At 39.5% G+C, this 16,388-nt stretch overlaps 1 protein-coding gene across 6 annotated transcripts in view; it reads right to left on the bottom strand.

The window, feature by feature from the left end:
- Positions 1-320: 320 nt before the first annotated feature.
- Positions 321-16,388, bottom strand: part of CPT1A (carnitine palmitoyltransferase 1A) — a 54,675-nt gene continuing 38,607 nt past the window's right edge. For all 6 annotated transcript variants that reach the window (XM_063117043.1, XM_063117041.1, XM_063117046.1 and 3 more), the window contains 6 exons: positions 15,327-15,491; positions 13,657-13,791; positions 10,889-11,041; positions 9,216-9,320; positions 4,112-4,204; positions 321-2,403 (listed from right to left, as the gene is read on the bottom strand). In XM_063117043.1, the coding sequence (XP_062973113.1) occupies positions 2,317-2,403; positions 4,112-4,204; positions 9,216-9,320; positions 10,889-11,041; positions 13,657-13,791; positions 15,327-15,491 (738 nt within the window). In that variant the 3' untranslated portion in view covers positions 321-2,316. The remainder of the gene's footprint in view (positions 2,404-4,111; positions 4,205-9,215; positions 9,321-10,888; positions 11,042-13,656; positions 13,792-15,326; positions 15,492-16,388) is intronic.

The raw sequence follows: 16,388 nt of genomic DNA, 5'->3' as shown, positions 1-16,388 counted from the left end.
GTTTTACATTCAAATTATATTTTAAAAATGGAAAATGGGAAACATGATTTAAAATCACATAGGAAAACTGCCTCAATATCACAGAGCATCGTTTTGCATAAATACTGAAAATTAATTTCTCATTACTATTCATACATATTAGCTTTTCGTTGTTGCATGCACTCTCAACATCAATATAATATCAACACATTTCAAAAATGTGTTGAACTGCCCTGTTCTGCTATATAATCTATAATTCTTTTGAAATTAATTTTCCTTAGAATTTCTATAAAAATATGAAAAATGAAATTATGTCTATAAGCAAGTTGCACACATTAGAATAATATTAATTTCTTTATTAAGGATACTCTACATTTACTGTGCGTTTAAAGATTTACAACCAAAGAAACATTATTTACATGCAGTTGACATTCTAAGAGGATACAAACCAAATTTAGAAATTGTGTCAAATAAAAAACATGACACAGAACTCTTCAGCCTTCACATTCCCTTAAAGAATGAAACGTTGCATTGATAATGTGCCAATTAACTATGATTACATTTGAAACATCTAAAACCTGAGTCAAAGCTAAGTACTTAATAAAAAAGATTATCTAAAAATTAATAGAGATTGTTCAGTGGTCAATATAGTGTATGCACAAAGCTCCAAAAACACTGACTCTTAATTTCCTGGAGTACTTTGTCAGAATGCAGCATGACATCTAATGTTTCATTCCCCCCCATAATTTTCTTGCCCATTTACTGTAGCTGATCACATAAAACATGTTTCACCCACTCCTATAGGGGGTCTTGAACTCCAATATTCATTTACAGAACAATGCATATGATCTTTAATACCTCAAGCCAAGATGTTGAATAACAAAGAAATTGTTCACATGCTACATCCTTAGGCCAGAAAGATACTTCCCTAATTTGTTTAATAACTAATGTTCTAGTTATTAAAAACTCTGAAGTATCAGGATTATTTCGATTAAAATGTCTGAATATGCTGCATGATCTCTCTCATTGTAGCCATCTAATTTGGAGAAGTAGTTGTAATTGCTGAACTGCCTAGAATACCTTGCTGTTAAATGTTTGTAATGTTAATATTTTCAGGCTTTTTGGTGAATTTTCTGATGGTCATTAGCTCCCAGTATCCTTTTTGTTGTAATTACTGTTACACATTATCTAGTAATGTAATTCATGATTTGTCATGCCTTCTAGTTTTTGTTTTTAAAGTATCTGACTATGGTAATCCAGATAGCTCCCTGGACTTATCCAAGTGTCAGATATTATATTAAAGACCTTTGCCATTTTCTATGATTGCACATGAGATGGGAGTTAAGGCATGAGGGTGGTCAAACTGCATTGTATCAATTAGGTTGAACGTTCCTTGTATTGTGGATTGTCTAAAAGGTGTGACAGCTAACATCTTGAAGTGCAGGAAGAGGTTATGAACGGGACAATTTTCACTGACCACTTGAGGCAAAAATGACAGTTCTCTTGAATTTTTTTTTTTTTTTTTTTTGAAATACTGTAGGAATTATTCTGTCTTACAGGAAATTTCTTATGGGACCTCTTATATACCACACCATGTAGAAATGTGCATATTTTTACCTGGTTATATTATACTTAGAGAAATGATTGTGAATTCAGTAACTCTGTTTCTCAAGCTCAGCAATTCTGCTTTCCAAATTTAGCAGACAATTACGAGCTAATCTAAATGAAAAGTCTTAATTGCCATTGTTTTAGATATAGCAAATATGTTACCACTGACCTATGGCAGCACATGCTTAGTTCCAAGCAGCATTTCCCTCTTAGCGCATTTCATTATATACGCCAGATTTTTTATTTGATATTCAGCTTATTGAAATATTTTTCTTTAAAGTGAATGCCCCATGTTGTGACTTACTTTATCACTTACTGATGAAAGAAGCAACAAATAGATAAGCTGATGGTCTGCTACTGGTACATTTCAAGTCAGATTTTTCTGATGACATGAGATTGGAATAGACACATTACATCCCTTAATTTACAGAATACAAGTAGACATATTTTAAAGAAAGAGATGATCAAGTGTACATCAGATTAAGACAAGCCTAGAATAAACGTTGTCAACTTGCAGCTCTCCTACTAATACAGAGAATATCAAGTGTCATTTCTTGGGGGAGGGGGGAACCTCTCTGAACAATTGCAGTGATGGATCCAAACAGCTCACAAGAAAGCTTGTGTATACCCTTGAATGGATTGCTGCTTAGCATGCCTTGTTTTCAGTCACTGATCAGAAGAGTTCTCATGCTCCAAGACAGGGTGACTGGTCAACCTGCTGTTAGGGAATCACTTGGTAGAGTTTTTGCCAAGACCAAACAAGTTACGGATGTCACACAATGCTTGTTCAATGTTTCTCCCAAAGCGATGGGAATTCTAAACAATAAAACAAAGAGTTAGAAGTTCAAATTAAAAATTTATATGGAGCTCTCATATTGTACATAAAGGGCATTTACACTGACACAATTCCTTTTTACCCCACTGATTCCCTTCTGCAAGCCATGGGTCCCACCCCATTGCACAAGTGAAACCCACTGCTTACTCAAGGGAGATTTAGTGCTTCCCAAGGGAAGCCTCATTTCTGAAAGGAGGCAGGTCAGCACAGCTCCCTTTTGCGAGCTCCACAGACCTGCTTCATTCCAAAAATAAGTATTATCCCAATATATTCCCATATTATTTTCAATCCATCTGATGTATTTGTGTTTATTTCAATAAGATGCAAATAGATTAGAGAGTAATCCTTTTGTATTGACCATATGTTCCAAGAATATACCTTCAAACTTTCTCATACTTGTAGTCATACTTTAACTTAGTTGAAGATTTGTAATAAGATAATATATTTGATAAAGGAGATTTGCATACCCTGAAGCTTTTCTTTTAATTTGGCTACAGTGAGAGGGGTTTTGTATTCGTAAAACTCTCTTTCTATAAAACCCTTTTTGTTTCTACTTTGAATATTGCTCTTGTGAAATAGAAGCAATGGGGATATTTATGAAATTAATTTATTTTTCCATTTCTTCAAAATTTATAATGTATATAAGATGGGGTTATATACCTATTCAAATCTCCTATTTTTCTTCTTCCAAATAAAATTTGTTCACTTAATAGTGAATCTTTACTCATTGCTTCCATACCTACTCACAGCATCTCTGATGCTCCCTCTAGATACAATACCAGTTCTCAATTGATTTGCTTAGTAATATGTATGGATGCTTGGCTCTTCTCATCCCCCTTGATCTAACTGCCAGCACTACATCCTTAAATGTACCTGAGACCATCTTTTATTTCTCTATCATTACATTTATATCCCACCTTTTTGAGAGGAACCTAAGGCAGCTTACATGGTTTTCCTCCTCTGTTTTATCCTCACAAACGGTCCCAAAGTCACCCAGTGACCTTAATAGCCAAGTGGGACTAGGACCTTTCATAAAATAATTATCCTATACTTAATTTTTTTATGAGTCCAAATATAAAGCCCCATTCCAAATTGTCAAATGCTTTCTGCACATCAAGTGACAAGATTGCTCTCAGCGGCTTTCAAAGTTTGTTTTTTAACTTACTTTTGGCGCAGGATAATGCCCGTGCCATTGCGCAAATGTCCCCATGTTGTTGTTTTTTAAAAAGAACACCGAGCCAGACAATTCGCTTCCCGTTCAGACCCTGGGGGAAGATCCCAGAAGTGGAAAAGCCTGTGATCGTCCCTCCCCACCTCGGAAGGCCTGCAGGTGTAGCCATGCCCCTAGAAACTCAGTTACGGGAGAACAGTTCTGAAGTGGGGTTTTTTTTGGGGGGGGGGGAATGGACTGCAACTTGTGCAATACTCATTGTCTGCGATAAGCCTGTCTGATTTCAAATAGTGACTGCACACAGTCAGAATGTACACACATTTATTAGGATCAAAAAACCACAGTATCCATAAATGCTAGACACTTTTAAAAAGAAGCTTATACTCTATACAATCTTGCCAATTCAACTTTCTGGTATGCAGAAATAGAAAACTGTGTTCCAGGCACAACAGTGTCCCTAACAGGCTAATAGTAATTACACAGAACAAGATTGACTTTAAATTTAATAGAACACTTACAGTTTCAAGGCAAGAAAATTTGCTGGATACATGGAAACTGATGAGATCATCACCCACAATTATGTAAGACACTCCATAACCATCATCAGCAACCTGTGGAAGACACATTTAGAATGCCTCAGTTCTAGTACACATTCATATAAAACCCAAGCTGTTTATCTTTTAAAATCTACTAAGGAATGCTCCATATATTTTAAATAGTTTCCAATGAAACAGTTGTGTTCAGTCATAACATAGACTGGTTTATAATTATTGGAATGAGTCTAGGGGGGCTTCAGACTCATCCCCACTCCCTCAACCTCTGGCACAACTATGAGGCAATTGGAAGCTTTTCTTTCCATTTCCAATTAATTACAGCTTAACTTTCAAACTATAAACTGGTTAATCCTAACTATGATTTAATTTTTTAAAAAACAAGGTTTGAAGTTGGCTTGTTTTGGTAAACCATAGTTAAGAGTAACCACAGTTTGTCTGGGTTTCAGTATAACCCAACATCAGTAAAATTGATAGAAAGTATGTTTGCAGAAGCCTCTAGGTGGGGGTTTATTTTAATACTGTGCTGTATTCACTTTAATTAGAAAAGTGTTTCATATATAATGGATCAAAACTAACATTTCTTGAGTGGAAGTCCTCTTGCACCTTTCTCTTCCCCCCACTTCCACAAATCTGCTCTGAAGAGTCCCTGAACTCACAGAGCAGATTTTGAAGATATGTTGCGGCAGGAGGGGAGAATTACTCCTTTCCTTATTCTGCTGTCAGAAGCTGTTCCATTGGTGGGAAGGGTTTATAGAATACTCAGAAATTATAACCACCCACCTGTTGGATAAAGTCAGGTTGCTTACCTGTAACTGAGGTTCTTCGAGTGGTCATCTATGCAGTTACACATATGGGCTTTGCGCCTGCGCAGAGCTTGTATCAGTACTTCCAAAGCTAAAAGCAATGTCTCGGCGGGAACTATCCCCCCAGCGCCACTGCGCATGTGCCGTGGTTCCCGCCCAATTCCCCAGTTCAAATAAGAGACCAACATTGTGGCCCTCTAAGATCTGGGTAATCACCCCCAGCAAAAAAGATATCCACAGAGTGGGAATGGAGGGTGGGTTGTGTGACTGCATAGATGACCACTCGAAGAACCTCAGTTACAGGTAAGCAACCTGACTTTCTTCTTCGTGGTCTCTATGCATCACACATATGGGCGAGTAGCAAGCTTACCTACCTGGTGGTGGGTCGGTGCCTTAACGCCTCTTCCAAAGGAGCAGTCACGTCTTGGTCTTACATCAAGGTTGTAGTGCTGAACGAACGTGGACGGTGTAGACCACGTTGCTGCCTTACAAATCTCCTGTATAGGAACTCCTCTGCCAAATGCTACAGAAGTCGCTGTTCCTCTTGTCGAACGAGCCTTCACTGATTGTGAGAGTTTCAGGCCTGCTAAGGAGTAGGCTAATTCGATTGTCTGCGTTATCCAGTGCACAAGCCTCTGGGAGGAAACAGGCTGTCCTTTCCTGGGCTGCCCATAGCATACAAAGAGTTGTTGAGAGTTTCTGAACTGCTCTGTTCTGGTTTTATAGAAAGACAGAGCTCTCCTCACATCAAGCGTATGCAGAGAGGACTTGATAGGAGTCTTTGGATTTTGGAAAAATGCTGGTAGTACAATATCCTGGTTTGCATGAAATTCTGATATAACCTTAGGGCGGAAGGTGATATCAGTTCTTAGGACTACTTTGTCCTTGGCAGGATCTACACTACTGCTTTAAAGCGCTTTATAACAGTTATAAAGCGCTTTAACTGCTTTAAAGCGCTATAAAACTATTATAAAGCGCTTTAAAGCAGTAGTGTAGATCCGGCCCTTATGAAATACCAGGTACAGCGAGTCTACTCGAAGAGCTACAAGCTTGCTAGACCGTCGAGCGGATGTAATCACTATAAGGAATGCTACCTTCATAGATAGAAGCCTCAAATCCACAGTTGCAAGTGGTTCGAAAGGATGTTTTGTCAATGTGTGGAGTACCACTGAGAGGCTCCAAGCGGGGATTAAAGTTCTCCTAGGTGGTGCCATATTCCTCAGTCCTCGAAGAAATTTCCTCAGGAGAGGGTGAGAAGAAGAAGGACATCCCGTGTAAGAAGAGCGGTAAGCTGAGAGACCCGCCACATGGACCTTTATCGAGGAGAGCTAAAGTCCTTTGTTATGGAGATGAAGGAAATATTCTAATAAAGTTATAATTGAACTATTTACAGGGTCAAAGTTGTTTTCTTTTGCAAAGAGCATAAAGCGATCCCACTTATATTTGTATGACCATCTGGTGGACGGTTTTCTAGCTTCCATTAGGACGACCTGTAAGTGTTGAAAAGGCCCTCCCCGTCAAAAGGGAGATCTTCGATCTTGGTCCTAGTCTCTTGAGTGAGCCCAGCTGACTGCAACCACGCATGCCTTCTCAAGGCTACAGCTCCCATCATGGCTTTTGAATGGCAATCTGCCTGGTGTCTTGCAGAGTTCAGCTCTTGTCTAGCGATAGACATAGCTTCCACCTGAAACACCCTCGCTAACTCTCTCCTATCGTCCGGGAGATAATCACACAGTGACCCAATTTTCTCCCACAGAAATAATTGGTACCGAGCCATAGTGGCCTGGTAATTAGTGACTCGTAGCCCCAGGGAAGTGGAAGAATATATCCGGCGACCTATCAGGTCTAGCCTCCTTCCTTCCTTGTCAACTGGGGCTGAGTGTGGTCTTTGAGATTTCCCCTGCGATGACTCGACGACTATGGAGTTCAGCTTGGGGTGTTGAAATAGGAACTGAGCTCCAGTGTCCTGAGTGCGATACATGGATTCTAGTCGCCTTGAGGTCGGGGCTGTAGACAATGGTGTTTTCTATGACTGCTGAGCAGTTTGGAGGATTGTCGGGAGAAAAAGGATGGCTACCGGTGCATTGGATTCTGTGTGTAAAACATCATACACGGGGTCCTTAGGTTTTTCCACTGTCTGCTGGGTTTCTAACCCTAGTGACTGTGCCATCCTCAAAACGTGTTCAGAAAAACGCCCCATATCATTGGATGGCGATGGGGGTTCTACTGAACCGACGATACCATCTGGCGACGGTGTGGAAGGAGCTACCGAAGATTCGGATGGTGAACCCGACTGATAGTCTTCTTCTGGTGAGTTTGACATTGCTCTGCGCTCTGGTATGACAGAATGTTGCGGGGAATGTGCTTGCTCTACTGAGAAGCGAGATTCCCCCATTGGGAACTATCGGGTGCACCATCAGGTCCCTTGAATCCGAGCATGCCGGTGATGGTACCGATGGTGCTAGCATCGATGGTGGAAAACCTCTCGATACCGGCAGAGGCAGCGGTGGTAGAGGGAAGTCCTGAGGCTGCCTACGGTAACCATATTGGTATGTACCCTGAGGGTAAGGTTCATACTGCCTGAAGTATTCCCAGTCCCCTCTATCATATGCTCTCCGTGGGTCAGTATGCCAGGTAAGGTCTCTATCCCAGCCTGTATGTGGTGAATATGACCTATTGAAATGGCTGACCGAGGCCGTGCATCCGGAACGAGCAGGAGAGGCATGTGGGGGCATTAAGCACTGTGTTTGGTGTTGTGCTACATCATGCTGCCCAACCTGGTTGGTAATCTTTCCGCTCCGGACGAGGTCGAGTCTAGTATCTCTTCTTCTGAGATCGACTCTAATGGCCTCGGTACCGAAGTTGTGATCGCCTTGGTGTCTATACCGAGGGTGATCTTCTCGGTACCGGTGAGTCTAGAATCGGCGATTTTGATGCCGGCGTGCGAAAAGGAGGTGACTGGGAACGCTTACTCTTTTTCTTTTTCTTTTGCACGTCCTTAACGCTCCGTGCCTTCTTAGATATCTTTTTAGCAATAGAGATATTTACAGAACGACCCGATGTTCTCGGAGGAGCGAACTGATCAGGCTGGGAAGGAATAGCCTGAGTGGGCGGTGAGTCCCCAATGCATACTTCTTGAATAGACAGTTCGGTGTCGTCTTGAGCTGGCTCATTTGGGGAAAGAGGCTCCCTTCGTGCACGGGAAGCCGAGGGGGGCCGCCATTACTTTTTGCTTACTTTCATCCGAGCGTCTGGGGGCATCCGCCGCCTGAAGGGCTTTTTCCCAGAGGATTGCCCTTAGCCTGTCCGCTCTGTGCTTTCGCATCTGTCTTGTAAAAGACATGCAATGATGGCAGGTTTCAGTTTTATGCCCCTTGCTGAGGCAGCCGAGGCAGAGCAAGTGTCCGTCGGTGGGGGGAAGCTTTCCCCCGCAACTGACACACTTTCTAAATGGCGCTTTCACAGCCATACACCCCAGAAGCGAAGCACTTTTAGACGATCTGCTGAAAAATGAAGACGAAGATCAAAGAACGTTGCTAAATCTCTTTTAATTTAAGAAAAAAGGAGGAAGTCCCTTCATACGATGCTGCCACAATAACGGTCGATGAAGAACTGGGGAATTGGGTGGGAACCACGGCACATGCACAGTGGTGCTGGGGGGGATGGTTCCCGCCGAGACGTTGCTTTTAGCTTTGGAAGTACCGATACGAGCTCTGCGCAGGCGCAAAGCCCATATGTGTGATGCATAGAGACCACGAAGAAGAATCAGGTATTACAATCTCCATATTATAAATTGGGTAGGCAATGAGGCAAAGAGAATAGAGAGTTTCCTAAGACCTTACACTAAGTCCGTGGCTAAGGTTAGATTTAAATTGGGACTTCCCAGCTAACATCTCATTTGTATAACCACTACAGAAGTGCTTTTCCTCATAGAGATTAAAGCTTAAGGCTTACAAACACATCATGATTCTGTGACTTGCTGTGTCAGCACATGATGTCAGGGACACTGTGTGCCATGTCAGTCACAGAACATGTGGCTGCAACTGTAATGCTATTACTACACCAGACAGATATACTGTTGTTACAAGTAGATCCATGGTGCTGGGACAAATCTACACTAAGCAAGATATAGTATTTTGAAAACATTTTGAAGACTATAGGGAGTGTGTTCTGGGCCTCAACAGTTGTCACTACTGTTATAAACCATTTTAAAGCAGTAGTGTAGATCCTGCCCTGGTCTCTCTTAAAAATACCATTCAACTTACAGGTCCAAAGCCTCCACCACTGGACTCCATTCCAGGATTCTTATTCAAATCAATATGCTGTTGGGGTGTTTGACTGGTTGAAAGTCTCCAGGGTTCTGCCAAAACCTGAGAGGGTAAAAAGGTATAAGGAACAGCACACTTAGCAGTTTAAGAGCAGTGGTAAAACAGCTGCTTTGAAGCCAGAGATCACCATTTGCAATTCTAGCAAATAATCCATCTCTTCTTCTGTAAACACTTCTCATTCTCTTTGAACTATTGGGACTGCAATTTCCCAGCAAGGGAATGGAAATGTTGCTGGTGGAGCAAGTCAGCAAGCAATGCTGCTACCACTACACTTAGATGTACGCTGGGATGAATGGAGGTTGCACATCAATTTTGACTGGTAGACTGATGGCCATGTTGACGCTCAATGGTCTTTCCCAGCAGCAAAGCTGTCTGCTTTAGAATTTCACAAGTCCAACAAGAGAGAAAGCTGTTCATTACAGTTATGTTTTCATGAGATGAAGCCTGTGTACTCCAGGTAACTGCTTCAGAGAGAATGTAACTATTACTTAGCAAGCACAAAAGCTGGGAGCCAGATGGCAGGAGAAAGCTGACTCATAACAGCATACCTGGCTTGGAATTTCATCTAAAGTAGAGACTTCTTATTCAGAGAAGTTAGAAAAAAACCATTCAAATGCTACCTAGAAGAAGCCTGAAATTGCCACTTCGTAGAAGATGTTCCATGCAGCAAGGTGTGCATGTGCATGTATGTGCTTAGCCATGCAGATTAGCACCCAATACGCGATTTACATACATAGCACCAGACATTCCAGTTAGCAGCTTGCAGTTAGAGACACCGCATAGAGGGGAATGGTCCGCATAGCACACATGAATGATTTGCAACATGGAACTGCAGCTACATGGTAGCAGTTTCTGGAAGCTTCTATGTAGTGGAAGAAGGCCACTACTCAATGAACTTATGGATCTTTCTAATACTTATTCTGGGTAGAGAAATAAATGTGGGTTATGGTATTATTTTCAAGGAGACACTGTTTCATGGAAAAAAGCAACATATAACTAAAATGAATAATTATGGGTTCAGTATTGCTAATTTTGTCTATTGTTAATATAGCAATGCCACCAATTCCTTTTATATTTCCCTCTGTTCCAAAAGCGGTTTGCCATGAGGCAAGAGTGTTGCTGTTTGTGAAACAAACGTTCCAAGTCTCCTAGGGTATGCAGAATGAGTTGCATGGTACATTGGATCCAGGTTAAACTTTCTAAACACAGGTCATAACATATTCCTTCAGTTTCTACATTCATCATTTTAGTCCTATTTTTACAGTTAGAAAATCTAAGATATAACTAGGGAACAGTAGCTTCCAGATACCACTCAACACTGGATATATTTGTAATTCTTCTCTGAACAAAATTAAAATGTTTAGGAAGCTGCTTTACACCAGGTGAGACTATCTGTCCAATTGGCCCAACATTATCGGTACATTTGTATTTATATTTAATAAATTTCACCAATATACTCTGTTTTAAAGCACTGCATACTACAATTATTTTTTTAAACCCCTAGAAATATTTTCATGCTTCAAAAATTTCCAGAAATCTGCCTTTTCTATGTATCCACACCCATATAGTTTTCACATTATTTGATCAGTAAATATTATATGATTACTTACTTCCTTAAGGAAAGGAGAATCAACAGCAAGGTATTTGGACACCACATAAAGGCAGAAAAGATGACGATCAATGCCAGCGCCAGTCATGGCAAGACGATACAAATGCTGATGATTATTAGCAGCTGCTTTGAAAAGGGCACGCTTCTTTTCAAGCTGATTAAGGGGAGAAACGAGAGATTTCCATTTTTAAAACACCATTAAAGCCTAGAAAAAGACAGAGCCTGGCCCCAACCCCAAAAGCACCCCACCCCAACTTCCTCCACCTGCAGCATCCCACCATTGCAATTCTACTGTGAATACTCATTAAACACCTGAGGATGTTTGAGTAATTCTCCTGAGATGCACATGGTGGGTAGTAGGAGCTACGGGGTGGGATATCAGAGAAGGGCACTGTTATTATACATACACATATATTGGAGTAGCAGCATCCTGGTGGTAGAACTTCCTTCTAAGGTTCACGCCCTTGTTATTGGCCTTTACACAGCTGGTAGAAACTATTCTATTTCACCAAGCTTTTGCTGATTAACAGTGCTCTTCGATTTTAGAAGATTGCTCTGTTTTATTGTAACGTTATGTATTTTATCAGTTTTGTTTTTGTTTGAAATAGTGTTTTACTGTTTTCATAGCCTTATAATATATTGCCTCAAGCACTCACTGAGTAGAGGAACAACTCAGGAATATATTAAGTAAGAAAAAAATCGTTGTTCATCATTGGAAGTAGCAGTAGGCACAATACAAATGAAAACTACATTAACGTAATAAATTAATGGATCACTTCGTACAAAAGTCTTTGCATATTGGCTGCTTCACATCATGGCTACACATAAGTCGTAAAAGCGAACTTCTGCATTATAAACTTTAGATTTTGGCTGATCGAAACATGGAGAACATATACTTTTTATATAAAAAACACACAATTTATGCAAGACATTGATCCACACAAAATAGTTGAGTTATTAGAATTTTATCCTGGTGACTGCAGTAATTATGGTAAGAAAATTATAGTGAGAAAAATGTAGCAATGCATCTTTCTGTAAACACAGCTACCATGCCATTTTACTTCTTAATACTTTAAAGAGATTCACATGTGATGAGGGATGTATGAATTTTGTTAAATCTGTTCCGTCTGTGTTTGCACATTCTTTCATTTTGTTTATTCAATTACTGAATTAGAGTTTTTGTATGATGATTGTGTTCGTTTGCAAATGTGTGCACATTTGCACAACTCCCCCTTCTAAAAGTTTTTAAAAAGTCTGCAATTCTCTAGAAACCAGGCAACTCAGAAAAAGCCAGCCCACTGTTGAATTTTGCCAGTCAGATTCACAGAAATCCAATCTTCTTTGAATCCATTGTGGATTTCTCCAACATCCCTACATGTGATGTGACCTCTCTCTATGATGTCATAATCCTTATTTCATGAACTTGCAATGGTTGGCAGAATTCTAGTGCTCACACATTGGGGAAAAAGTTGCAGTAGGGAAAATGTATGGAAACAGTTTATATTTTGCACTCCTATGGCATATTGAGTAGTATATATTTTTCTCTATCTATTGTTTAGAATTACACTCTCATCAACAGAAAGCCATGACTTAACATTTCCTATGGTTATCACATGATTTAATGGACTGTACACTGCTTTAGAATTCCAAACAAAATAAAATAAAATAATTTAAATAAATAAATGCAAGATTTAAAAACTTCTTTAGTAATGAACCTGTTCAGTCAGCACGCTAAGCCATGGTGGATAAGCATTTTGAGCTAAAAATAATGGCTCAGCGTGTCGTGTGAACCATAACTTAGCATGGATAAATAACCATGGTTTAAAGACGCTCACTAACCATTTGCTGCAAAAGAGTTAGCGGCCTAACCATGGCTTAGCGTGTTTTCTAAACAAGCCCAATGAGAAGAATTTTCATAACTTATTTAATAATAGGAAACAAAAGAAGCTTACACCTTGAAAGAGCCAGTACTCAAGTACTGAGATCTTTAACATGATCTCAGTAAACAGCTGTATGTTTTTCCAATTTTTTTTCATCTAGTCTTTCATTGGTGATCACCAGATTGCGCCAAAGAGAAATCTCTTTACTCATATGCTTGGCCATATTATTATAGAAGCTTACAAATGTTTGTTTCAAAATGTTTTTCAGAATTTATTTATTTATTACATTTATATACCGCCCCGTAGCCGAAGCTCTCTGGACGGTTTACAAAAGTTAAAAACAGTAAACATTGAAAAAGTATACAAAATTTAAAACCAACAAAAACATAAATACACATGGTATCTCACAACATCCTTATCATATTTACTATGATCCATCTAGAATGGAGAAGGCATACCATTTATCTAAAAGTTAGATAAAATTGGATTTTGTGGTCTGATCCAGCATGACAGACTCTTGGTCTGTCATGCTGGATCAGACCAAGAGTCCATCTAGTCCAGCACTCTGTTCACACAGTGGCCAACCGGCCATTGGGCAGGGATGAACAAGCAGGACATGGTGCAACCCTCCGACCCATGTTCCCCAGCAACTGGTGAACACAGGCTTATTTCAGTGTTTGCAGTTGCTCTGCTTTTATGTATTTTAATTCTTCTATGGAAAAACAGTTGAAACCTTTTCTCAACATCTTATTTGAGTGTTTATCTTAACATCAGTGTAGTTATTGCTATACTGGACAGGAAAGAAGCAATATTTTTCCTAAGAAGCTGCATCCAATGATAAACACATACAATAAAAGTTAAAGCTACAATTTATTGTCACAGTACTCACACTTTCAGCTGAGTCATCCATAGCTTGCACAAATTTGCATGATTGGATAGTACATGAACGAACTGTTTCTGTTCTACCTTCTCTGAATAGGCGGGTCATAGATGCTTCATATGTTAAGCAAAATTTTCCCATGTCCTTAAACAAAAATGCAGAGGGGGATTTAGTTGCAAGCAGCAGGTTCATAGTCAAAAAAATACTGTGTGCATCTCACACATGTATTGCATTAACATAAACCAGCCTTCCCCAACCTGGTACCCTTCAGATATTTAGGACTACAATTCCCAGGTTTCTTGACCAATCGCTATATTGCCTGGGACCGCTGAATGCCCAAACATCTGAAAGGCACCAGGGAAAGACTGAGAAACATTATAATCACCACTCCCAAATGTCATAGGCCAAATTAATGACTAAGGATATATGTGTGTCCCACATATATTCCAACCAAGCTGTATAGGTGTCTGCAAGGTTGTGGGAAGGATGCATATGTAGTGTGAGAAAAAAATCATATTGCAACAATGTGGTGGGACAGATTATGTGAGTCTCTTGGACACATCCGTGTGTTGCTGTTTGGGTGCAAAGATTCAATCAGTTCCAATCTACCCTACCCATATAATGGTGATACCTTCTCTCACACACAGCTACATGAAAGCAGCTCCCATGAAGCTTAGTATGCATGTGAAGGAAGACTTGGCACCCTACACATGTTATTCAGCAGTTAAGTTCCAATTACTTCAACAGGGCTTAATTCCAAGGAAGTGTGTTTAAAAGGGCTTAATTCCAAGGAAGAGTTAGTGGTGGCTATGGATTTTGAAGAAATCTGTTTGGGAGAGGAGTTTGATGAGTTTTCCTGGGCTCAGCCACCTAGAATTCATTTCATTTCCCGCAGCAGCAACCAACTCAATCTGCAGTGAATCAGACCAGTTTGCAGATTTTCCAGGAATTTTGCACATTTTGGAAGATTCTGCAATTTGCGCAAATTGCTCAGAATTTTGTGCAAATTGCAAAATCTTTTAAAAATGCTCCAAAAATTTCCTGAAGTTCGGAGAACAGCCTGCGGGTCAGCTCATAGTTGCAAAGCAAGTTGTACACAGTGCGAACTCCATCAAGTCAAAGAAGAACCAGATTTCCCAGTGACGGACATCCCTAGTGGTGGCAGTACTTTAATGAATTCTTTCATAATTTATAATGGAATGGCACTATTTTGTTATGAAGAAAAAAATCACAGGAAATCAGTAGTTAAAGCACACACCATGGGAGAAAAGGGGCATACTAATTAATAGACAATTCATCCCCCCGCCAAACCTAACAGAAAATGTTAAGAAGAACTAAAAGGGGAGGGGGAACCTAACACTGCAGCGGACTAACAAGACTTAGTTGTGATAGACTTTTTAAAAGACCTTCGCAATGGGGAAAGGTATGGCTTGATAAAATAATGGTATATAATGTCCCTTCTGGAATCTCCTTTCCAATTCCAGATAAATGTGGAACTGCAATCCCATAGCACTGTTAAGGGCTCTAGCATGGAAGCCATCTAAGTCTGATAAAAATCACACCAAAACAGGACAGGTTAGACCAAAGAGCTCTCAGAAGTTTATTGGATTTTTAAAATTTTCTATTATCTTTTTAAAAACAAGGTATCCAAAACAGATTAAAATATTGATGGTACTTACCCGGTAGTGAGCAAGCTGCAGCGCAAGTTGCACGAATGCATCAGGACTAGTTTTTGTTTTCTTCATTAATCCTTTCCCAAATGTGTTGAAAGGAAATGAATGAAAATCCACATCCTCTGCTAGAGGCCTTGCAATGGCCAAGGATGCCTCGATCACTTCTTGGCACTAAAACAGTAGTGGTATAAGTATTAGATTACACAAGTCATAGCCAAAAATTAAAATGATGAAAATTAAGTATTTGGGCTCAGCAACGCTATCTTGCCGTAGAAGTTTATTTTTAAAAAGAAAGACACAATTACCTGAAGTTCACATAAATGGAACTTTGGTGTGTAGCTAGTAAAAATGTTAGCTCAACTCTCTTATTTATACATTCTGGGTTGTTCTGCATCACAGAACAACTGCTTCTAGTCCCTTGCCTCTCACCTTAGTCAAATTTTATCAATCATTGCTGGGTAATTATTTCAGTCAGTTTTATGAAAGATAACCCAAAATAAAAAGTTAAATGTCTTACGAAATTGTACCCCTTGGTGAATTCTGGGGTGGGGTGGGGGTAGTTATTGAGCATGTGATCAAATGTTGTCAGGCACAGTTTAATTAAGTGATATAATGACAGTAATAAGAAGTAGAGAGCCCTAGTAAATCACTGAGGGATGTTCCATGTTATGATTTTGGGACTGACAAATAGTGCAACACCAAGGTAGAGATGTGTATCCAGAATTGCTTATTCAAGTTAGACAAATTTATATACATATTCCAGTTAAGGAATTTTTAGTAGACAAGAGTAGCAAAGCAAAGCCAAGAAGAGAAGAAGAGAAGAGAAGCCAACTTAACAACATTGGAAAAGGGATTTAGGCCTACGGCAAGTTATATTATTATTATTATTATTATTATTATTATTATTATTATTATTATTATTATTATTATATTATTATTATTATTATTATTATTATTATTATTATTATTATTATTATTATAACAACCATTTATATACCACCTTATTTGCTCAGAAAGCATCAAGGTGGTACACAAAAACAAGAATATTAAAACATTAACTACATAATT

The sequence above is a fragment of the Elgaria multicarinata genome, chromosome 2 (genome assembly GCF_023053635.1).
Source record: "Elgaria multicarinata webbii isolate HBS135686 ecotype San Diego chromosome 2, rElgMul1.1.pri, whole genome shotgun sequence".
Taxonomy (NCBI): Eukaryota; Metazoa; Chordata; class Lepidosauria; order Squamata; family Anguidae; genus Elgaria; species Elgaria multicarinata.
This window is presented reverse-complemented; position numbering and strand designations above follow the sequence as displayed.